This window comes from Aedes aegypti, chromosome 3 (genome assembly GCF_002204515.2).
Source record: "Aedes aegypti strain LVP_AGWG chromosome 3, AaegL5.0 Primary Assembly, whole genome shotgun sequence".
NCBI lineage: Eukaryota > Metazoa > Arthropoda > Insecta > Diptera > Culicidae > Aedes > Aedes aegypti.
Genome location: NC_035109.1, coordinates 278980629 through 279005859, shown reverse-complemented (window position 1 = coordinate 279005859; position 25231 = coordinate 278980629). Strand labels below are relative to the sequence as shown.

General features: G+C 38.4%; 1 protein-coding gene across 1 annotated transcript in view; it reads left to right on the top strand.

The window, feature by feature from the left end:
• The first annotated feature begins 12898 nt into the window (after positions 1-12898).
• LOC5573069 (E3 ubiquitin-protein ligase SMURF2) overlaps positions 12899-25231 on the top strand; it is an 82723-nt gene continuing 70390 nt past the window's right edge. The window contains exons 1-2 of the mRNA XM_021853314.1: positions 12899-13503; positions 23169-24242. Of these exons, the coding sequence (XP_021709006.1) occupies positions 24188-24242 (55 nt within the window). The 5' untranslated portion in view covers positions 12899-13503; positions 23169-24187. The remainder of the gene's footprint in view (positions 13504-23168; positions 24243-25231) is intronic.

The following is a 25231-nucleotide window of genomic DNA, read 5'->3' as shown; positions in this document are numbered from 1 at the left end:
TCCAACTGATTACACAGAAGAGAACAAAACAGCTTCGTACTTTCTCCAGTACACGTCAGAAAGAGATAACACTATTTGAAGTCCAGTTTCGTCAAGTGAAAAAGCGGCGAACTTATCGGGGCATCGTCGTCATTCATCAACGGTTGTTCGGCATTGGAGATGAACATAGATTCCCAAGCATTTAAATGGGAAACTTTTCGGACGCTCTTTTTAAGCTTCACCTTGTCCCAGTCTATGTTGTGTTTGAGTTCAACAGAATGTACTGCCACACTAGACTCATGGACTCGTTCGTTATCCACAGCGTTTCGGTGTTCCCTCAAACGGATTTTAAATTTCCTTCGCGTTTGGCCATTATAAACTGATGGGCAGTCTTTGCATGGAATCTCATAGATTCCAGACAGATCTTCCGCAGGGGTCTTGTCTTTGAGGGCACACAAATACACCTTCAGTGTGTGGCCACTTTTGTAGGCCGCCTGCATTCCGTGCTGTTTCAGTATGCCTTGAATGGGGTTGGTTAATTTTAGATAAAACGGCAAACTTATCCGTAGGGGTTCTTCCTTATGGGGATGAAGTGTAGTAGCAATTTGGCGATGTACGTAATATGTTAGCTTAGCTGGAATAATTACAAGTGTGCCTGGGATTTGCACAAATTCTCTATAACACTTATGAATGGAAGTGCGTTGAAAAAATTTGCTCGAGGCATTTGAAAAGTCAACTTTAGAACAAAATAAATGATTAAATATCATTGAAAGTATGTACTGTAGAATATCATGCTAAAAGTTAAAAACTGAAAATTATGGACTGAAGTATAGATGTACTTTCAAATTTGCTTTCACATCCTAGGCTTACGAAACGGCTAATATTGAAGAGAAATGCTTTAAAACTTTGCAACTTGATAAATAAATATAGATGCTTCTTAGGGGCCTTCCTTAGCCGAGTGGTTAGAGCTCGTGGCTACAAAATGAAGATATGCTGAAGGTGTCTGGGTTCGATTTCCGATCGATTCACACGATATTCGAATGCGAAAATGGCAACATTGGCAAAGAAAGCTCTCAGTTAATAACTGTGGAAGTGCTCATTGAACAATAAGCTGAGAAGCTGACTTTGTCCCAGTGAGGACGTAATGCCAAGAACAAGAAGGTGTTTCTTACTTCATAAATTGGTCTTTCCATGTATTACGGTTCTTTTGAAAATTTTCCGTTCTGCGGTAGCCGCCAAGTTCTACCGCAGCTGTCGAAGTTCTACCGCAGGCTTGAAAATCATTGTATCATTGAACGAAACCATCTAATCAAAGTATGCTTGTAGAGACCCAAACTTTGGAACGTGGTAGAAACCAACAGTCATTAGCGTGGTTTCCAAGGTATCATCGTAGCCGATCGATGATGCTTTGTGAAAATCAATAATGTGACAGCTGCGGTAGCTTTCTGTTCAACCGTAGAATGGAAAGTTATCTCTAAAATTGCAATAAGTGTGAAAAAATGTCATTGTTTTTCATTGAAATTTAGTGTTTTTCATCAAATTCTACGTACATTTTGGGAATCCCGGGATGTCAAGACTAATATCCCAGGAAACGGGTGTAGGAGTAATAAGTGTGAATATAAGAATAAATAAAATCTATTAATAGAATCAATGTAAAAACATAGCGTTAAACATTAATTAGCGTATACGAATAAAAGTTTGATCATTATTCCTGTCAGTGTAAGATAAAACGGCGAGAGTCAAGTTTTCAAATACATTCAGCGTTTGGCAACACTACAGAGATGAAGAGCAGAAGAGAGTTTGAAAGAGCGAGCTTTCACACGTGCACTTGAACGACTGGTGCTGAGCAGAGCGCGTTTGATCACGCTATCCCGCAATGGCGAGAAACAGCAAGAGAGAAAGCTTCGCGCAACGAGATGAACACGGCTATTGGTGGCTGAATGAAGTCAGTTTAGAAAAGAGTTTTGTGTAGAACGGATGTGCATGAGATGTGAAAAAAATGAAAATTAAAAAAAATGGAGCTCAAAGTTTTGTGTATTATTTCGGCCAATTCCTACAATGGCGCAGAGCGGTAGGTAATTGACTATCGTTATGATACATTTAATTATCTTATTTTTAATAAAATGAATGTTTTGTGAGTGTCCGAAGAAGTGAGAAGAATGGATTTTCGAGAAAAAATTGAAGAAAAAGTGATAGCTGGTGGATGGATGATTTTAAAAGATGCCTGTTTGGTAGCGTGGGTAAGTAGATAAAATAAATGGTGAGGAATTTGCAGATGTTACATCAGGGCTGGTAGCAAATCACTTTTAATTTGGAATTGGAGAAATTGTTTCAGGGCTGGTAACGAATCACTATTGGCAATAAAAAGTCATTTATATATTTTTAGAAAAAAATGGTTAAGAAAAGCATTATTTCTTGATCACAGTACACAATTGAAAAGTAATATCAGAACAAATAATTGCCTGTTTGTTAGAGAGAAAAATGAATAAAATGGATAAAATGAATGGTGCGAAATTGGCAGACGTTATATCAGGGCTGGTAGCAAATCACTTTTGGTTTGGAATTGGAGAAGTCATACCAGGGCTGGTAGCGAATCACTATTTGCCACAAAAAAAAAAAAATTTAGAAAAGTGGTTACGAAAAGCATTATTTTTTATCACAGTACGCATTTGAAAAGTAATGTCAGTACAAATGTTTGCCTCTTTTGGTAAAGAAAACTGAACAAAATGAATGGTGCAGAATTGACAGAGGTTACATCAGGGCTGGTAGCGAATCACTTTTGATTTGGATTTCGAGAAGTTGTATCAGGGCTGGTAGCGAATCACTATTTGCAACAATTAAAAAAAAAACAAACATTTTTTTTAGAAAGTGGTTTCGAAAAGCATTGTTCTTTGAACAAAGTATGCAATTGAAAAGTAATGTTAGCACAAATGTTGCCTATTTGGTAAGGAAAACTAAATAAAATGAATGGTGCAGAATTGGCAGAGATTACATCAGGGTTGGTAGCGAATCACTTTTGATTTGGATTTGGAGAAGTTGTATCAGAGCTGGTAGCGAGTTACTATTTGTAACAAGAAGTCACTTTTTTCAGAAAAATGGTTAAGAAAAGCATTGTTCTTTGATCACAGTACGTAACTGAAAAGAAATGTCAGTACAAATGTTTGCCTGTTTGGTAGAGAAAAGTGAATAAAATGAATGGTGCGGAAGCTGAAACGCTGGCATGTTCATGTATATGGGCGTCCCGCTCGAGAGGGTCGAGCAGATTGAAAGTCCAGCTGAAATGCTGGTACGTCCATGTTATGGGCGTCCCGCTCGAGAGGGTCGAGCAGATTGAAAGTCCAGCTGAAATGCTGGTACGTCCATGTTATGGGCGTCCCGCTCGAGAGGGTCGAGCAGATTGAAAGTCCAGCTGAAATGCTGGTACGTCCATGTTATGGGCGTCCCGCTCGAGAGGGTCGAGCAGATTGAAAGTCCAGCTGAAATGCTGGTACGTCCATGTTATGGGCGTCCCGCTCGAGAGGGTCGAGCAGATTGAAAGTCCAGCTGAAATGCTGGTACGTCCATGTTATGGGCGTCCCGCTCGAGAGGGTCGAGCAGATTGAAAGTCCAGCTGAAATGCTGGTTCGTCCATGTTATGGGCGTCCCGCTCGAGAGGGTCGAGCAGATTGAAAGTCCAGCTGAAATGCTGGTACGTCCATGTTATGGGCGTCCCGCTCGAGAGGGTCGAGCAGATTGAAAGTCCAGCTGAAATGCTGGTACGTCCATGTTATGGGCGTCCCGCTCGAGAGGGTCGAGCAGATTGAAAGTCCAGCTGAAATGCTGGTACGTCCATGTTATGGGCGTCCCGCTCGAGAGGGTCGAGCAGATTGAAAGTCCATCTGAAATGCTGGTTCGTCCATGTTATGGGCGTCCCGCTCGAGAGGGTCGAGCAGATTGAAAGTCCAGCTGAAATGCTGGTACGTCCATGTTATGGGCGTCCCGCTCGAGAGGGTCGAGCAGATTGAAAGTCCAGCTGAAATGCTGGTACGTCCATGTTATGGGCGTCCCGCTCGAGAGGGTCGAGCAGATTGAAAGTCCAGCTGAAATGCTGGTACGTCCATGTTATGGGCGTCCCGCTCGAGAGGGTCGAGCAGATTGAAAGTCCAGCTGAAATGCTGGTACGTCCATGTTATGGGCGTCCCGCTCGAGAGGGTCGAGCAGATTGAAAGTCCAGCTGAAATGCTGGTTCGTCCATGTTATGGGCGTCCCGCTCGAGAGGGTCGAGCAGATTGAAAGTCCAGCTGAAATGCTGGTACGTCCATGTTATGGGCGTCCCGCTCGAGAGGGTCGAGCAGATTGAAAGTCCAGCTGAAATGCTGGTACGTCCATGTTATGGGCGTCCCGCTCGAGAGGGTCGAGCAGATTGAAAGTCCAGCTGAAATGCTGGTTCGTCCATGTTATGGGCGTCCCGCTCGAGAGGGTCGAGCAGATTGAAAGTCCAGCTGAAATGCTGGTACGTCCATGTTATGGGCGTCCCGCTCGAGAGGGTCGAGCAGATTGAAAGTCCAGCTGAAATGCTGGTACGTCCATGTTATGGGCGTCCCGCTCGAGAGGGTCGAGCAGATTGAAAGTCCAGCTGAAATGCTGGTACGTCCATGATATGGGCGTCCCGCTCGAGAGGGTCGAGCAGATTGAAAGTCCAGCTGAAATGCTGGTACGTCCATGTTATGGGCGTCCCGCTCGAGAGGGTCGAGCAGATTGAAAGTCCAGCTGAAATGCTGGTACGTCCATGTTATGGGCGTCCCGCTCGAGAGGGTCGAGCAGATTGAAAGTCCAGCTGAAATGCTGGTTCGTCCATGTTATGGGCGTCCCGCTCGAGAGGGTCGAGCAGATTGAAAGTCCAGCTGAAATGCTGGTACGTCCATGTTATGGGCGTCCCGCTCGAGAGGGTCGAGCAGATTGAAAGTCCAGCTGAAATGCTGGTACGTCCATGTTATGGGCGTCCCGCTCGAGAGGGTCGAGCAGATTGAAAGTCCAGCTGAAATGCTGGTACGTCCATGTTATGGGCGTCCCGCTCGAGAGGGTCGAGCAGATTGAAAGTCCAGCTGAAATGCTGGTTCGTCCATGTTATGGGCGTCCCGCTCGAGAGGGTCGAGCAGATTGAAAGTCCAGCTGAAATGCTGGTACGTCCATGTTATGGGCGTCCCGCTCGAGAGGGTCGAGCTGATTGAAAGTCCAGCTGAAATGCTGGTACGTCCATGTTATGAGCGTCACGCTTGAGAGGGTCGAGCAGATTAAAAGTCCAGTTGAAATGCTGGTACGTCCATGATATGGGCGTCCCACTCGATAGGGTCGAGCAGATTGAAAGTCCAGTTGGGTGTTATGGGCGATATTAATAGAGAATATTTAAAATATAATCTGCAAAGGAATTGTTGATGATTTTCGGATTTTGGTACTACGTTGAATACGTTTGGAGCTTGGAATACCTCACCGAAGAAAGTGTTATCGAAATCAGTTGAGGATGTTTCATTGATTGTAGAATATGTCGATTTAGATGTGTTGTAGAAGTTTAAGGAAATTTTCTGATTGGACGCATAATTGGTACTTCTGGAGCCTGGTTAGCTCCATCAAAATAGTGAAACGAAATAAATTGAGCATGTCTATTTATTGTAGAACATGTCGATTGAGAGGTGCTGTAGAAGCTTATGGAAATTTGATGATTTGGACATTTGATTGGTACTTCTGGAGCCTAGTAAGCTCCACATAAGAAAGTGTTATTGGAATCAGTTGAGGATGTTGATTGTAGAATATGTCGATTGAGAGATGTTGTAGAAGTTTATTGAAAATTGCTGATTTGGACACTTGATTGGTACTTCTGGAGCCTGGTAAACTCCACCCAAAAAAGTGTTATTGGAATCAGTTGAGGATGTTTATTGATTGTAGAATATGTCGATTGAAAGGTGCTGTAGTAGTTTATGGAAATTTGCTGATTTGGACACTTGATTGATACTTCTGGAGCCTGGTAAGCTCCACCTAAGAAAGTGTTATAGGAATCAGTTGAGGATGTTTATTGATTGTAGAATATGCCGATTGAGAGGTGCTGTAGAAGTTCATGGGAATTTGCTGATTTGGACACTTGATTGGTACTTCTGGAGCCTGATAAGCTCCACCCAAGAGAGTGTTATTAGAATCAGTTGAGGATGTTTATTGATTATAGAATATGTCGATTGAAAGGTGCTGTAGAAGTTCATGGAAATTTGCTGATTTGGACACTTGATTGGTACTTCTGGAGCCTAGTAAGCTCCACCTAAGAAAGTGTTATAGGAATCAGTTGAGGATGTTTATTGATTGTAGAATATGTCGATTGAGTGGTGCTGTAGATGTTTATGGAAATCTGCTGATTTGGACACTTGATTGGTACTTCTGGAGCCTAGTAAGCTCCACCTAAGAAAGTGTTATTGGAATCAGTTGAGGATGTTTATTGGTTGTAGAATATGTCGATTGAGAGGTGCTGTAGAAGTTCATGGGAATTTGCTGATTAGGACACTTGATTGGTACTTCTGGAGCCTCATAAGCTCCACCCAAGAGAGTGTTATTAGAATCAGTTGAGGATGTTTATTGATTATAGAATATGTCGATTGAAAGGTGCTGTAGAAGTTTATGGAAATTTGCTGATTTGGACACTTGATTGGTACTTCTGGAGCCTAGTAAGCTCCACCTAAGAAAGTGTTATAGGAATCAGTTGAGGATGTTTATTGATTGTAGAATATGTCGATTGAGTGGTGCTGTAGATGTTTATGGAAATCTGCTGATTTGGACACTTGATTGGTACTTCTGGAGCCTAGTAAGCTCCACCTAAGAAAGTGTTATTGGAATCAGTTGAGGATGTTTATTGGTTGTAGAATATGTCGATTGAGAGGTGCTGTAGAAGTTCATGGGAATTTGCTGATTTGGACACTTGATTGGTACTTCTGGAGCCTGATAAGCTCCACCCAAGAGAGTGTTATTAGAATCAGTTGAGGATGTTTATTGATTATAGAATATGTCGATTGAAAGGTGCTGTAGAAGTTTATGGAAATTTGCTGATTTGGACAATTGATTGGTACTTCTGGAGCCTAGTAAGCTCCACCTAAGAAAGTGTTATAGGAATCAGTTGAGGATGTTTATTGATTGTAGAATATGTCGATTGAGTGGTGCTGTAGATGTTTATGGAAATCTGCTGATTTGGACACTTGATTGGTACTTCTGGAGCCTAGTAAGCTCCACCTAAGAAAGTGTTATTGGAATCAGTTGAGGATGTTTATTGGTTGTAGAATATGTCGATTGAGAGGTGCTGTAGAAGTTTATGGAAATTTGCTGATTTGGACACTTGATTGGTACTTCTGGAGCCTAGTAAGCTCCACCTAAGAAAGTGTTATAGGAATCAGTTGAGGATGTTTATTGATTGTAGAATATGTCGATTGAGAGGTGCTGTAGATGTTTATGGAAATTTGCTGATTTGGACACTTGATTGGTACTTCTGGAGCCTGGTAAACTCCACCTAAGAAAGTGTTATAGGAATCAGTTGAGGATGTTTATTGATTGTTGAATATGTCGATTGAGAGGTGCTGTAGAAGTTTATGGAAATTTGTTGATTTGGACACTTGATTGGTACTTCTGGAGCCTGGTAAGCTTCACACAAAAAAGTGTTATTGGAATCAGTAGAGGATGTTTATTGATTGTAGAATATGTCGATTGAGAGGTGCTGTAGAAGTTTATGGAAATTTGCTGATTTGGACACTTGATTGGTACTTCTGGAGCCTGGTAAGCTCCACACAAAAAAAGTGTTATTGGAATCAGTTGAGGATGTTTATTGATTGTAGAATATGTCGATTGTGAGGTGCTGTAGAAGTTCATGGGAATTTGCTGATTTGGACACTTGATTGGTACTTCTGGAGCATGGTAAGCTACACCCTAGAAAGTGTTATTATAATCAGTTGAGGATGTTTATTGATTGTAGAATATGTCGATTGAAAGATGCTGTAGAAGTTTATGGAAATTTGTTGATTTGGGCACTTGATTGGTACTTCTGGAGCCTGGTAAGCTCCACCCTAGAAAGTGTTATAAGAATCAGTTGAGGATGTTTATTGATTGTAGAATATGTCGATTGAAAGGTGCTGTAGAAGTTCATGGAAATTTGCTGATTTGGACACTTGATTGGTACTTCTGGAGCCTGGTAAGCTCCACCCTAGAGAGTGTTATTAGAATCAGTTGAGGATGTTTATTGATTGTAGAATATGTCGATTGAAAGGTGCTGTAGAAGGTTATGGAAATTTGCTGATTTGGACACTTGATTGGTACTTCTGGAGCCTTGTAAGCTCCACCTAAGAAAGTGTTATAGGAATCAGTTGAGGATGTTTATTGATTGTAGAATATGTCGATTGAGAGGTGCTGTAGAAATTAATGGAAATTTGTTGATTTGGACACTTGATTGGTACTTCTGGAGCTTGGTAAGCTCCACACAAAAAAGTGTTATTGGAATCAGTTGAGGATGTTTATTGATTGTAGAATATGTCGATTGAGAGACGCTGTAGAAGTCTATGGAAATTTGCTGATTTGGACTCTTGATTGGTACTTCTGGAGCCTGGTAAGCTCCACCTAAGAAAGTGTTATAGGAATCAGTTGAGGATGTTTATTGATTGTAGAATATGTCGATTGAGAGGTGCTGTAGAAGTTTATGGAAATTTGCTGATTTGGACACTTGATTGGTACTTCTGGAGCCTGGTAAGCTCCACACAAAAAAAGTGTTATTGGAATCAGTTGAGGATGTTTATTGATTGTAGAATATGTCGATTGTGAGGTGCTGTAGAAGTTCATGGGAATTTGCTGATTTGGACACTTGATTGGTACTTCTGGAGCCTGGTAAGCTCCACCCTAGAAAGTGTGATTGGAATCAGTTGAGGATGGTTATTGATTGTAGAATATGTCGATTGAAAGATGCTGTAGAAGTTTATGGAATTTTGCTGATTTGGACACTTGATTGGTACTTCTGGAGCCTGGTAAGCTCCACCTAAGAAAGTGTTATAGGAATCAGTTGAGGATGTTTATTGATTGTAGAATATGCCGATTGAGAGGTGCTGTAGAAGTTCATGGGAATTTGCTGATTTGGACACTTGATTGGTACTTCTGGAGCCTGATAAGCTCCACCCAAGAGAGTGTTATTAGAATCAGTTGAGGATGTTTATTGATTGTAGAATATGTCGATTGAAAGGTGCTGTAGAAGTTTATGGAAATTTGCTGATTTGGACACTTGATTGGTACTTCTGGAGCCTCATAAGCTCCACCCAAGAGAGTGTTATTAGAATCAGTTAAGGATGTTTATTGATTGTAGAATATGTCGATTGAAAGGTGCTGTAGAAGTTTATGGAAATTTGCTGATTTGGACACTTGATTGGTACTTCTGGAGCCTAGTAAGCTCCACCTAAGAAAGTGTTATAGGAATCAGTTGAGGATGTTTATTGATTGTAGAATATGTCGATTGTGAGGTGCTGTAGAAGTTCATGGGAATTTGCTGATTTGGACACTTGATTGGTACTTCTGGAGCCTGGTAAGCTCCACACAAAAAAAGTGTTATTGGAATCAGTTGAGGATGTTTATTGATTGTAGAATATGTCGATTGTGAGGTGCTGTAGAAGTTCATGGGAATTTGCTGATTTGGACACTTGATTGGTACTTCTGGAGCCTGGTAAGCTCCACCCTAGAAAGTGTGATTGGAATCAGTTGAGGATGGTTATTGATTGTAGAATATGTCGATTGAAAGATGCTGTAGAAGTTTATGGAATTTTGCTGATTTGGACACTTGATTGGTACTTCTGGAGCCTGGTAAGCTCCACACTAGAAAGTGTTATTGGAATCAGTTGAGGATGTTTTATTGATTGTAGAATATGTCGATTTAGATGTGAACTTTTCCATTCAGATAAACTCAACCCATGATAGCATGTCCTAGATTAGTCAGAGACTTATTAGGAGATGATAAAAAAGAAGTTAGAGGTATTTGTGTAGTAAGCGAATGACATTCTGAGGAAGCTGTTAAAATATGTTCTAATTATTGTTGCTTGATGGATTTTTCGAGCCTGTTAAGCTCAATCCATGGTAGTATGAGCTAGATTATTCAGAGGCCTACAAACAAATGACGAAAATAGTAGTAAGTGTAAATTGTATTATGATAAGAAGTAGAATCAATGTAAGGATGTTGTTAGATTAAATTTATGTTTTTGTTGCTTTATGGATTTTTATTTTAACCTCAATTTATGTGAGCATGTCATTGAACGATTATGAATATATGATGAAGAAGTAACTGATTTGAGATTTATGATATTTAATGGATTCTTCGAGGTTGTTCTAGAAAGCCCTAGATCAGTCGGAGACATATTAGGAGATGATAAAAAAAAGAAGCTAGAGTAATTTGTGTAATAAGCGAATGACATTCTAAAGAAGTTGTTGAATTGTTTTCTGGTTTTGTTGCTTGATGAATTCTTGAATCCTTATGAACTCAATTCCTAGTAGCATAAACTAGATCAGTCATAGGCATATAAATACATGTTGAAATAGTAGTTTATGGTTTCTTTTAAATCTGCTTAATAAAATATTATTGATATAATATATATAACAATTGAAGCAACGATGAAAAACATGTAAATTTCACTACTAAACATAATAATCCTCACAAAAAAAAACATTGCTCCAAAACAAAGATTCTGAAATTTGTGATAGTTGTAATACTCCATTAGATATAAAGCATATTTTACTAGAATGCAGAAAATTCGATGGCATTAGAAACAGAATAGGAATCAATTCAAATATTGTCATAGCTTTAGGGAATAACAGAAATGAAGAAGAGAAAATGTTGAAATACTTAAAGGATACAGGACTTTATAGTTTACTTTGAACAGAATTTAAGATTAATAAGAGGCGAATGAATTATAAATTTAAAGCCTTTAATTAAAAAAAATTAAGCGAAAAAAATATTTATGTTTAAAATAGTTGTTCATTATATCGACCAACGCAATGCATTATTAAAAAAATTATCATGATATCAATATTATTATTATAACTATGAAAATAACATTTATTAATAACTCATAGAAAGTTTAACATGTCATTAACGAATTCAATATAATATAATATCATTAAATGTTAACATAAATTTAAATAACGAATCAATATTGTTCTGTTTTTGATTATGATTATGGAAAAATATGTATGCAATTATTGCAATAAGTATTAGGCTATATAATGATAAATTTCATTGTTTTTATTATTGAACATAGTTTAGACATATTGGTACAACATTATAAAAATTGTTAAAAATGACAATTTCCTATTGATAATCTATTTTACTGTCAAAACCAAGCAAGTGTGAATTATTTTATTTTTCGTTATGTTTCAAAGAGTCAAAGAGTCTTACAAACAGTCTTCAGAACACATGCAACAAAATTCCTTATAAACATTGTCAATCGATATCAACTATAAAAAAATCTGTTAATACAATTATCTCGTAACAATATACATTTGAGATAAGGGGAGGAGAAGGATGTAGGAGTAATAAGTGTGAATATAAGAATAAATAAAATCTATTAATAGAATCAATGTAAAAACATAGCGTTAAACATTAATTAGCGTATACGAATAAAAGTTTGATCATTATTCCTGTCAGTGTAAGATAAAACGGCGAGAGTCAAGTTTTCAAATACATTCAGCGTTTGGCAACACTACAGAGATGAAGAGCAGAAGAGAGTTTGAAAGAGCGAGCTTTCACACGTGCACTTGAACGACTGGTGCTGAGCAGAGCGCGTTTGATCACGCTATCCCGCAATGGCGAGAAACAGCAAGAGAGAAAGCTTCGCGCAACGAGATGAACACGGCTATTGGTGGCTGAATGAAGTCAGTTTAGAAAAGAGTTTTGTGTAGAACGGATGTGCATGAGATGTGAAAAAAATGAAAATTAAAAAATATGGAGCTCAAAGTTTTGTGTATTATTTCGGTCAATTCCTACAACGGGAAATCCCGAAATTTGTCAAATCCCGGGATTTTTTGTCCCGGGATGGACACTCTAATAGCAATCCATGAATGTTTATAATGCGCAAATAGTTTTGACGTTGCTTTTATGAATTCGGGAGTTTTATTTATAACTAGTGGGCCCGGCAAACTTCGTCTTGCCATCAAGTAGGCTGTTGAAAAACGCTGTTGATCGTCGCATACAAAATGACAGTTCCGTTCACGCTCGTTTGTCCAACTTTCCCGGCAAATATCCTGGGATGTTTATACATACAAACACGTCGGAACCCTTGATGAACAAAACGGAAAAAGAATCATTCGAATCCGTTGACCCGTTCGTAAGCCATTTCGTGACATACAAACAACATTCCATTTTTATTTATATAGATTAAACAAACTATTTGAGTTTTGCTTTTCGTGAGTTGTCCGGAATTTGAAACAAGATGTCCGTGAAATAAAGCAAAGGTGAGGTTGCGTCCCTTGCATTTACTATATCAAAATTAAGATAATAAAGTGCAATAAAACCGTGTTACGAAAAAAATGTGCTCTTTCGATCAAGCTTCAAAAAACTGTGAATTTTTCATCACTAAACAACCCAATTGTCCGACTACCTGTCTCAGATGTTTGTAAACAAAACGGCCAGTCCTTCCTGATTTTATCCTCAAAGTGAGCATAATGTATCACCTTAGGAGGAGCTGGACCCGCCTTGTTGGAAAGCAAGCGAATGAAAGAGACGACTGGTTTTCTTCAGTCGCACCTCTGGACTCGAGCACATTGATTCATACCCGCTGTCTGCGACATTTTACTGTAAATTCAGTGAACGCACTCCACTTTCCGTTCGCTACCTACCGGTACTTTTTTCAACTACGCACGATCCCGTTGCTTTCAGTTGTCGACTTGCCATCCGCCGTAGTAATGTCAGTGTAGTTTCATTCATCTTTCCGTTCACACGCAAACTGCTTAAGGTACTCACCAAGTAGATCGCCGTCGTCGTCTCCTCAGCTCAAAAGTAAAGTGTCCATCATTCTTTGCAGTCGTGAAAATTTTGTTCCCTATTTTCGATTGGTCGCGTTTTTCTGGTTGCACTCGGGAGTGCTTTTCGCGACGGAAGTGGTGTCCAGTATGACCGTTACCATAGTTCGGGGTGTTGAATCGTGTTTCGGACGGGGAAAAAGTGACGTTTTTGGGTAGCAGCAGCCCCAAAAAGCGCAAGAGGAACCAGAAAATGTTAATTGATCCGAGAGAGAAGTGGATCTAGTATAAGCAAAAGAGACGGACGGGGCCAGCGGTGCACAGTGGGAGAAAGCAACGAACGGCGAAACCGAGACCTGCTGCACACGCACACAGTGCCAAAAAAAAAAAAAAAAGTGGAATCCGCTTCTGGACGAGACGACAGTGGCCACAAGTGAGCCTGTAGGGAGGTTTTGTTTCATTATTAAGCTCGGGGCTTCATTGTGATTGTGCTGCTGTGGCTGTGGTCGGAGGCGACGAAGACACGACGTCTTGCTGGTAAATACCTTCCGATACCTTATTTTCCCGTTTCTCGATTCCACCTTCTTGCATTGCGAAGAACTACTGAATGTCCATTGCATTCTAGTAGTGTTGACATAGAGGAATATTGTCCATTCAGATTCTTGTCTATTACTTTGGATAGCTTTTTTTATGCGATTAGCAATAAGTTATAGTTACACCAAAGGTAATGGTAAATAATGCATGAAATATGCAATTCTTGTATGAAATTTATATTAAAAAGTTATAATCCTTCCTTACTCAAAAATTATACATTGAACAAACTCCATTCAATTCAATTTATTCGCATAAGGCCAAAGTTAAATTGGAGAAAATGTCAAGACTAAAAAAGCATACAATGATTTAAAAATCTAACAAAAACTGTCTTTTCATTTTTCAAAATTAAAAGGCTGTGTGTGGCAAAACCATAGGTAGGACGAACGTTGGCAAATATTTTATGCACAATGTAGCTAAGAAAATGTTTAACCCTATGGAATCATAGGCTGGAAAATAAAAAAAAAACGCTATATTTGAGTGGCCAAACGTGTTTCTAAGCTTTTTAATCATATTTTCAGGTGATTTTCCTCCTAACAGAAAAAAAAGATAATACTTAGAAGACTGGCTTGTTATTTTTTACTCCTAGATAATTTGCATGGAATAGAAAATTGCTGAAAAAATACAAAGCAGATTTACTCAAAACAACGTTTTTGTCACTGACACTTTTCTGCTTCTTACCCTCTCATTGTCATGCCAGTCGTTACCACAATTCGTTGGATCAACTTTTGTAATCATTCATATTGAACAATACCTTTTTAAACCAGTTTCATTGAACAAATTTTAAAGAAATAGACCAAACCGCTTGTTTTTAAAACCAATGAGGTTGTTCTAACATCCTCGTCTATTTAAAAATGGATAAACAATAAAAATTCTGTGAATTTGAGTAGTTTTTTTTTTCTTTGCGCCGAAGTGATCCGATTAATTGTAAAAGTTTTCAAGAGAAACTTTAAATTCTTGAAAAATGTTTCATCGTGCAGAAACTCTTTCAAATATTTTACTAGAATTTCTTCAATAATTCTGCAAAAAAGTAAATCTTTCTAAAAATCTTCATAATTTGCTCTGAGTATTTGTCATAAAAATACTAAATGCCACTAAATATCAAAAAGAATTTGTTCAAATTATTTTCAGGAGCATAATAAGAGCTACTTCCACAAATTCTCCCACGCACTTCTAGAGAGTGTGCTGTGGGAGTACTATAGAAATTTCTCTGAAAATTGTTAAAAGATTCAGCAATGCATTGATAGACTATACCAAGAGAGATCGCATGTTCAGACATCGCTAGCCACCACACTCGTGCTGTGTATAACACGATGCGACTGGTCTTAGTTTAATCCATTACTTCTTCTAAAGATGCTTCAATAATCTTCTCACTTCCTGGAATGCTCACGGTGATTTGTTCCAAAACATATACAAGGGTCGACGTAGTTTTTTTTAGAAACATTCCATTGATTCATTGAGAATTGCTCTATTAGTTTTTCTAATTGCTAAAGAAGGTATTCGTAACAATTTGTATAGTCAGTTTCCCGGTATCTTCACTGAAGATATTCTCAATCGTTCTTCAAACGAGCCAAACCTCTTGGGGGTCATGCACAAACCATGTCACGCTTCACTGGACACTGGACAAAAACTTTATCATGTTTTCCATCCTCCAAAAGAAAAAGTACGACCTTGATCGAGTTTGTTTGTATATTGTACAGATAATAGTCTAATTCTCGTGTTCAGTATCATAAGGGCGTATCTAAAATGTTACAAAAATCGATTGATTTTCGAGTACCAATTCAAAAAGAAATTCAATTAATAGAAATCGATCACTACAGATACAGTGAGAGGCAAAATAAAGTGCCCACCTTACCAGTTTTCGAATTTCTCTCATTGATTTGGTTCAAATTAAAGTTAACACACCTAAATCTTTTGTGATATTTTATTTTTGATGTTCTTTTAAAGTTGCACTTGCGAAATTTTGATAAAAAAAAGAATTTTACTTAAAGAAAAAGAAAATCAATTTGTATTGAAAAAAAAGTAGTGACAAAAATAAGTGCCCACTTCCTTCTTGGCCCCAGAAAAGATGATTTAAGAAAAATAAAAAGCAATTTAATAGTTAATGTGTCCTCCTTTGGCCTTAAGGACTTGCTGGAGGCTCTTCGGCATGCTTTTCACCAGGTTTTGTAGGTGTTGTGGATCTAGTTCTTCCCAGGCGCGCTCCAAGGCTTCAAAATAATTATTTTTGTTGGTAACACCAGTTTTTTCAACCCTGGCATCGAGAATCGCCCACAAATTCTCGATGGGGTTGAGGTCTGGGCTTTGTGGAGGCCATTCCAGCGGTTTAATCCGACAAGACCGGAAAAAAGACTTGGTCTTCTTTCCAGTATGCTTCGGGTCGTTGTTCTAGAGAAATATGAATTTCTCTTCAAGGCCCGTCTGGATCAGCGAAACCTCCAGATTTTCCAGCAAGATGTTAATGTAGGAATCTGCCATCATTATTCCGTCGATTTTCACGAGGTTTTCTACTCCACTCCATGAAAAACACCCACAGACCATCACATTTCCTCCTCCATGCTTCACCGTTCCTTGGATGTGGTGCTCTGCATCACACACGAGCCCGCCGCTCTCGGTTAGACAGCTCGAGCTTCAGGAGCGCCACATCCAAGGAACGGTGACGCATGGAAGTGTGATGTGATGAAATGTGATGGTCTGGGGGTGTTTTTCATGGAGTGGAGTAGGAAGCGTCGTGAAAATCGACGGAATAATGACGGCAGATTCCTACATTAACATCTTGCTGGAAAATCTGGAGGTTTCGCTGATCCAGACGGGCCTTGAAGAGAAATTCATATTTCTCTAGAACAACGACCCGAAGCATACTGGAAAGAAGACCAAGTCTTTCTTCCGGTCTTGTCGGATTAAACCGCTGGAATGGCCTCCACAAAGCCCAGACCTCAACCCCATCGAGAATTTGTGGGCGATTCTCGATGCTAGGGTTGAAAAAACTGGTGTTACCAACAAAAATAATTATTTTGAAGCCTTGGAGCGCGCCTGGGAAGAACTAGATCCACAACACCTACAAAACCTGGTGAAAAGCATGCCGAAGAGCCTCCAGCAAGTCCTTAAGGCCAAAGGAGGACACATTAACTATTAAATTGCTTTTTATTTTTCTTAAATCATCTTTTCTGGGGCCAAGAAGGAAGTGGGCACTTATTTTTGTCACTACTTTTTTTTCAATACAAATTGATTTTCTTTTTCTTTAAGTAAAATTCTTTTTTTAATCAAAATTTCGTAAGTGCAACTTTAAAAGAACATCAAAAATAAAATATCACAAAAGATTTAGGTGTGTTAACTTTAATTTGAACCAAATCAATGAGAGAAATTCGAAAACTGGTAAGGTGGGCACTTTATTTTGCCTCTCACTGTACGTCTGTATGATACTAAACGCGGAATTGATTTTACTGGATTTCTGCTGCGCTTTGTTTTTCTGCTGAATCATGGGTAGGAATGGCCTTTAACTGTCCTACCCAGGTGTTTTCGTAATTTCGTATGTAGTACATGTCCTACCTGTCCTACCCACTTCCCGCGTCGCTGGTCATAATTCATATTTTTATTTTTCAAATTTCCTTTTGTACGGTGCAAATGTGATAATATTTATCAAAAATTGGCACCATGATCGCAGAAAAAAAAAATATTTTTTTTCATTATGAATTCAGTGGGTTAGGTGTTTGGTACTGGGAAATCTTCCCTAAAGACTTTTTTCGCATACAGACTTTCAAGAATACATAGGTTTCAAAATGTATTGTTTTATTTTACAATTCCTTGTTTTTCAACCCTAAAAGTGATGCATTCTATAATAAAAGAATAATCGTTAACTAAGATTTGTTTTATTTCTATAGGGACGAACCAGCCACGGGCTGAAAGTAATGGATGTAGTAGTAAGGGGTCCAGGAAAAAAAATGTCAAAAATAACGGAAGCTCCTTTTTGATGACTGAATTCGTCATTTGAAAGCTTACCAGTCAGGCTGAGGCCTGGGTGGCTTCTGCTGTACGTAGGAGACGTCTCCATTCGACTCGGCCCATCGTCCTCAACTTGATCGACCCATCTTCTCTTGAGCCCCTTGCTCAACGAATTCTCTAGCAGTTGGTGATAGACGGCGGCATAGAATTTGGGAGAGTACCTTGTAGGCGACGTTCAAAATTGTGATCGCACGATAAGTGGCGCAATCCAACTTGTCGCCCTTTTTGTAGATGACACGACACCTTCCATCCACTCCTCCGGCAATACTTCCTCCTCCCAAATCTTGGAAATAATCCAGTGCAGCGCTCTTGTCAGTGCATCACCACCGTATTTTAGCAACTCACTCGGTAGTTGGTCCACTCCAGTGGCTTTGTTGTTTTTCAACCTTCTAATCTCCGTTTCCACCTCTTGGAGATCCGGAGGCTTTTCTATTCTATTTCACGTAAACATAATCCTAAATTCATTTAATCTTTCTTTTAAGCACTACAACCATTAATAGAACATGTTCAGTAATAGTGTTATACATACAGTATTGAACGATACATTTGCATCTTTTTTTAATTTTCTTTAGAAAATGCTTCTTTTTGATAGGCCACATTTCAGTTATTTATAAACCATTTTTAGCTGGTAGCAGGTATCGTTCAGAGTTTTTTACGCGACTGTTCTACACATTCTTCAGATTTTTTTTACTCAAATTCCTCGAGGAAAAGCTTTGAGAGTTCTTCTCGAATAAATTCAGTGACTCCTTCAGACACCCTCAAAAAAAAATCTCTCAAAATAATCTAAACGTCGGTGCTACATGAAAACATACGAAGAATGTTTTCCATCGCATTTATACGTAGCACTCACGTGAATCATAGGTGGCCAAGAATAAACTACTGAACTATTGTTCCTAAGTTGTTTAACGTAGTACCCGTACCTTTCATATTCAGGCTGCTGCCATAGTAAACGCGTCTTGCGATGCGTGCGCGTGTGCGAGCCTGCAAAGCAGAATGCCAACAACAGGAAATGCTTTGATCGCATCGCGTTCGCAGACGCACACGCGTTACTATGGCCGCACCGTCATACAAAGTAGCTGTAGCTGATGATAGCTTGATTGGCTTTATCATTTTATTTTTTTTGACCTTGTTAATTTACGATAATTTCAAACGGAAAATTTATGTATTTCCAAATAAGTTTTTACAAGAATTACGTTGTTTTCTTCATTGATATCGTATAAAACTGATCATGATTATATAAGTTTCGAAGGAGGGCCTTTAGGGAATGGAACATGGTCTCGAACTATTTTTGCAAGTTTATTAATCATGTGGAAAGTTTGAGTACTGTTGCTTTTGGTTTTGCCGGGGAAGGACGATATGTAGACAGGTAGTCATCGTTCCAAAATTTATTTCAATCGACAAGAAAAAAAAAATAAAAAAATAATACCTATGTCCACAGTTCGGGTCTTTCATTCGAACCATTAGCAGTCAGTAGAGTAAGGTGGGGCAAAAGTTCGACCTTAGTGGTATAATCAAAGTTTCCAGGAAAACAATTGCAGTTAAAACAAAACAAATACCATACAGTGAACCTTCAACATATTGGCTATAATTTTGCTGAACAAACTTGTGTCAAAATATTTACCCATTTTTAGTTATAACAGTTTCAAAATTGATTGTCTTAAACGAACTTTTGCCCCACCGGTGGGGCAAGAGTTCGAATCTAGTGTGGGGCAAAAGTTCGCTGGCTAAAACACAAAACATCGATCCTTTTATGAGAGGCATACTTTACACTAGTTGTAAATTTAAGTTTACCGCCCAAAACCGGGTTTATTGTAATATACTCAAAAATAGCAGTTTTTTCCGTAAAACTAGGTGAAAATGTAAATTTTTGGTGAAAGTTTTCACACGATCAGACAAATATAACTAAATTTGAAGATAATATGTGGATTTTAGGCAATTTGCAAATGTTTCCATGATTTTATACGTGGGTCGAACTTTTGCCCCGCTGATTCGAACTTTTGCCCCACTATGGGCCAAAAATTGTTTTCAAGCATTTATGCAAAAACTAATACACCTCAAAGCAACCTTATGATAGGCCTAGAAACGCCCTTACATAAAATATTGAAAAAGATTTTATCTTCAATTGGTTCCATGCAACGAAAGTTTGACCAAATATTACAATATTCACGTTGAAAAACAAAAAATAGCCATAACTTTTCCAAATCTCAATCGATTTTTATGATATTTGGAGTGAAAGTCTCTTACATGAATAGCATTCGAACCACCATGACATTTATAAGATTTATTTTGAATTGAGCTAGAAATTTAAAAAAGAAACTCTTACCCCACTCGAACTTTTGCCCCACTTTACTCTATCAGAATACAGTCAGAAGTAGGTGTACAAATCAACCATAAGGAAAGCTACGCTGGATTTATTATAATTCCTTTTTATTCATTGTCTTTCCCTATGGCAGATTAATTCAAGTGAATGAACAATCTTGTGAGCTCATGTGAATTCTCATGGAGCATTGATGTGTATGTTATTTTAAGTGCTCCACTATTCCTCCCAGATATTAATCCAGTGATTTTTCGAAGGAATTTCTTCACAATTTATTCCAGGAAATCCTTAAGCACTCCTCTAATAATTTCCATAGGAATTACTTTAAAAACAAGGGGCTGTCCCAGATTTTCCTCCAGATTTTTTACTTCTAATCCTTCCACCGAGTTCTCCAGTTGTTACTTTATGAGAGTTTTGAACGATTCCTACAAGAATAATTCTAAGAATCCACATTAGTTCCTTCCAGAGCTTTTGAGTATATTCGATTTGGTGTTTTCCAAGAAACCGCACAAGATTCCTACAATACAATTTTGAAACACCAAAATAATCAACTTTTAAATTTTCATAGTAATAAATTATTCATTTATGGTTAAAGTTTCAAATGCTAATTCATCCGAAGCAAAAAGCTACAAAAGTGCGATGGATGGTGATTTTTTATTTAATTTCTTTTTCACTCTTTGCTTACTTCTATATGAGATAAATACCTACCAATAGGCATTCATGTTTTCAGAAAAGTTGTTTAAAAGAAGCTATTTTTTTAGTATGGATTTAGATTGTTGCATACAAACACATTTTCCATTATTTCTACCAACTATACTGCCCTTCTACGCCTATTTGTCCCATATTCTATGTAAACCTTATCGAACGCGGGACAATTATGCGTAGAACGGCAGTATAGTTGGAATTATTGGAAATACATACCCAGTGTAGAGCGCTTTCACTGTCATATCTGATGTTAATGCCCTGCCTACCCAGATGTAAATAAGCCGCACATAACTCGAAGACGGATCGTACGATTTGTTCAGTTTCTGTTTCTTACCTTCAGTTTTCAAGCAAATGAGGTCATTATTACCTTATAATGAAACATGGTAAATTTCACAGAAATATTTAGAATTTGATCCATCTATAAAAAAACTTGTTACAATTAGTTATTTTTTTTATTCACAAGCAATTCCAACATTTTTGCAATATAGATCGGCAGTCAGCCAGTAAGAAAAGCCTGTTATTTTTGGAGAAAAAATGTTGTGTATCTTGCTCGTGAACCTATAATCTCTTCTCATGATTGTAAATCTGTTTCGCAGGATTCTGTAGTAGTATTAGTATTCTGTGAGAATTATTCTTAAGGTCAGTGATGGAAGGTGGCGAACATCTATGCTGAACTGGAACAAAATGCTTTGCTTTACTCGCATCTGTCGTGCTCCCGAAGCTAAAGTGATTTGTGATCGTGTTCGGAGCTGTTCAGAGTCAATTGTGATTTTGGGAAAAAAGCTGCTTCCCCTCAGAGATTTATGGTTTTCAAAGATTTTTTTTTTTGTAGTTTACTGACGATTTGATGGTTATACAATTAATTTGTCTGTCAATACTATAATAAATCACGCCTTGATCGGTTACTCGCGATGCGAACTTTTCCACCACTGCTCAAGGTTACGTCAAAATCTAGGATTCTACCCCATTACCCCGAATGTACCATTACTCCGAATTCCATCATTCCGAAAGCTATTTCCCGTATTTACAATTATCTTGACATGATGATATTGATGACATTTCCCTATAATATAGGAATTCAGGGTAATGTCACCGTAATGGGTCGTTCGGAGTTTTGGAATTCGGGGTAATGGCGTTCGGGTTAATGTCATTCGGGGTAATGGGGTAGAATCAAATCTGCTCGTGCTTGTGCTGTGAGAATTATGTCCTGGATTCTGAGAGAGTTCTGCCCATCACCAGCCGTATTGCCTACTGTATCACAAGAACGCTGTTCAGAATTTTGTCAGAAATTTCCCTTACGATGTGAAAAATGTCCCAGATACGCGTTCTACAAGATGTTCAGAGATTCCTTCATATAATCCTCGCGGAAAAACTTGAATGATTTCTCCAAATTCCCTCCAGAATTGTTTCCAGAAATTCATTCAGCGATCCATTGATGCATGAAGGAATTCCTCTGGGTAATACTTCAGCAGTACAACTTTGATTCTTCCAGAAAATTCCACCAGAGATTCTCTCATTATTATGTCCCAAGATGTTTCTTATTATTCTTACATCAATTTGACGAATAGTTTTCCCATGAGATCGCCAAAGGATTCTTCTGGAATTCTTCCTGGAAAACATATCAAGGATTATCCTATGTACTTCTAAAATTTCTCCAGGAGTTCTTACTCTGTTTCTTTCAATTATCAATCTAGCTTTTTAAACATAGTTTACCTAAAAAGTTTTGTCATGTGTACTGACTGAAATTATGCCTACAGGAATTATTCCATGGAATCCTCTAGCTAGAGTTACATATTTCTCAGGAGCACATAAATGTACTGACGAGCCTCCAACCAAACCGTCTCTCAGCTCATCGGAATCCTAGTGTGCTGCGCTAGGTGGAGGCTCACGAAAATTCTAAAAGCGCGCGCTAGGTGATGTGCTCTCGGGGAGACTCGTCACATGCGCTGCTCGGCGCTATGGCTCGCCATCGGTATCCAAGTTGTGAAACAACTGCTTAGTAACGAAGAGAGGGACGAATGACCTTCGGGTTAAAGTCCCTCTCAAACAACAACAACAGTAACGAAGAGCCTGTACAGCTATTTTCGCCTCATTATGCAGGCCGGTGTCTAGATGGCCTACATGATATGATCGAAGAATCGCGATTCAAAAGTTACAATTTCGATCCTCGTTAAAAACTTTTGTAATCACTTCAATGATTGCGCTGAATTTTAAACAGCACATGTGACGGAGCGCATGAGACCGCAGTGAGACACATCTCAAGAAAGATGAGGCGCACCAAAAAAGGTCTCACGATGTACAGCGCTCCCGTGCGCTTACAAGCAATGTGGCTCCTGCACCTAAGGCTATAGCACGTGTACAGTAACTCTACCTCTAGCAACTCTGAGGGTTGTTTCTCCACATTAAAAAAATCCTTCTTTTTTTCCTGGAAATACGTTCCCATATCGTATAATCTATAAATTACTCACTTTATTTTTTTAGAAACTCAAACTGAAACTTAACATAAAAACCAACTTCTCAAGTATTCTAATAAATTTATTATTAAACAAAACCTAATTCTTGTTTTCTCTTGTATTACCTATTTCAGGTTCATTGTTCCGCACAATCTAGCTACTATGTCCATTTGTTGAAAAATAGATAAAATAGTAATCATCCAGCAGTAGCTATAGGCCGCGAAGTAGCAACCTTCAAAGATCCCACCCGACAGAAAAATCATCAACACGCTGTCTTTGTTGATCTGTCGAGCTAGCCCATGCTGTGTAAGAGATGAGTGTTACAGCCCGACGACAGTCAAGTAAGAAGTGCAGTGTTCCCAAACCACTACCATCGGAGGCTGGTTGTAGTAGTAGCAGTAGCAGCAGCAGCAACAGTGTATTCGCTAGCAGTACAACCATACCATCCATCCGCAAAGGTGTGCAGTTGAAGTTCCCGTGAACGAAACGAAAACGCAGACCGTGCCCCGTAGTTGCACGTTCGATTTAGCGCCTAGTGTTGTTTTCACTGTAATTCGTGTGCGCGAGTGTCTGTGTTCAAGTCATCAATCGAATCTGAAAATTAAGGAATAAAGTGGCTAAAACTAATAAGTGCGTTAGGTACAGAGATGATTTTCGGATTTGAAAATGTGTCGGTAGTTCCATCCACAGATTCTTAGGTAGCGAAATGATATTATTCTGATGCACAGAATTGCTTCTTGTTACGCATCAGAATTTAGTGCAGTTGAAGATAGTTTATCATATTTGTGTTGATGAAAAGTGCCCCTGGATATCCACAGTAAAAAATTGAAGCCAAGGCAAACCATTCATTCGCATATTTGCATGCGCTGGTATTGTTATTGTGATATCTCATGATAATGCGACGGTGAGCTGTGCGGTCAGTGCGAGTGAAGACATAAGTTTTTGGTGTAAGTGAACCAGAAGAAACCGGAGCGAAGCGTAATCCAGAGGAAGATCGTGACGGGAAAAGTGAAGAAAGAAAAAAAAAAATACATATTGAACGTTGGAGCACCGCGCACATATTAGTGGTGATAGCGGTATATTAATGTAAAGTGTGATTGGAAGCAAGAGGCAGATTTCGAAAGCTGCACCGCTGAAACTACAGCAAAAAAAGATGAATAAACTAGAATATTCACGACGGAATGGCACTCAGAAGATTCGAATCACAAGTAAGTATATATTTCGAAGAATCATACCTATTCGGTCTCCTTATTCTCATTACGTGTTTGCATGCTATTTGGCAATAATGATTAATGATTAGTACATATTCCACACTACCAATGAATATATAAAAAAATCTACACAATTAGAAAAACATGTGTACCGTCAAACGGGGTGACTTGCAACACATTGTATTTTACAACGAATCTGCACTATAAAATACAAATATCAAAAGAAAATTTGTTTTAAAACGGTGGTACAATAAATATGACTCACAATTCAAGTAGTGGCTACAATTAAAGCAGTTATTAGAAATATTTTTACACAATAAACATAATTCTTTTAAATGTCTTCAAAATTAATACTTGACGCAGGTTCGAAATCGTGGTCTGAAAACATGAGGTAGATTTACTTTACATAATTAATACTCTACATGGTGTTTCTTTAACTAATTAGTGATAACATGGCGAATTTTATTTTACAAAATTGTAGCAACAACTTTTAATAAAAGTACTTTTTATAAACATGTACCTATGCGGGGTGATTTGCAACACTTGATTTTTAAGCAATTTAGAGTTAGATAAAAGTGGAGAACTTTTGTGTTAGGTCCACTTCATAATCAAAAGAGTAATAATTGATCAATCAACTACAAACACCCGTTCAAAATATGGTCCAGTTAAAATATTGGACCTTGATGATTTAACGCCTCATTTTCCCATACAAAAATATCTCATTTATTTTCTTATAACTAGGTAATCACAATGCTCTTGTACTGGTTCGAATGCTTCAAATACACGAGAAACAATACTTAACGAGTGCGACTAATAAAAAATATCAAAAATTTGTTGGCAAAAACTAAATTAGCATTGAATGTTGCAAGTCAAGGACTTTTGAAAAATTTCACCTTTTCTATGATTCTTAATATGATAAAAAAATCGATTCAATTTTGTGTCATCTCATTCAGTGGGAGGGATGGCCATTGAAAGTTCAAAAAGGA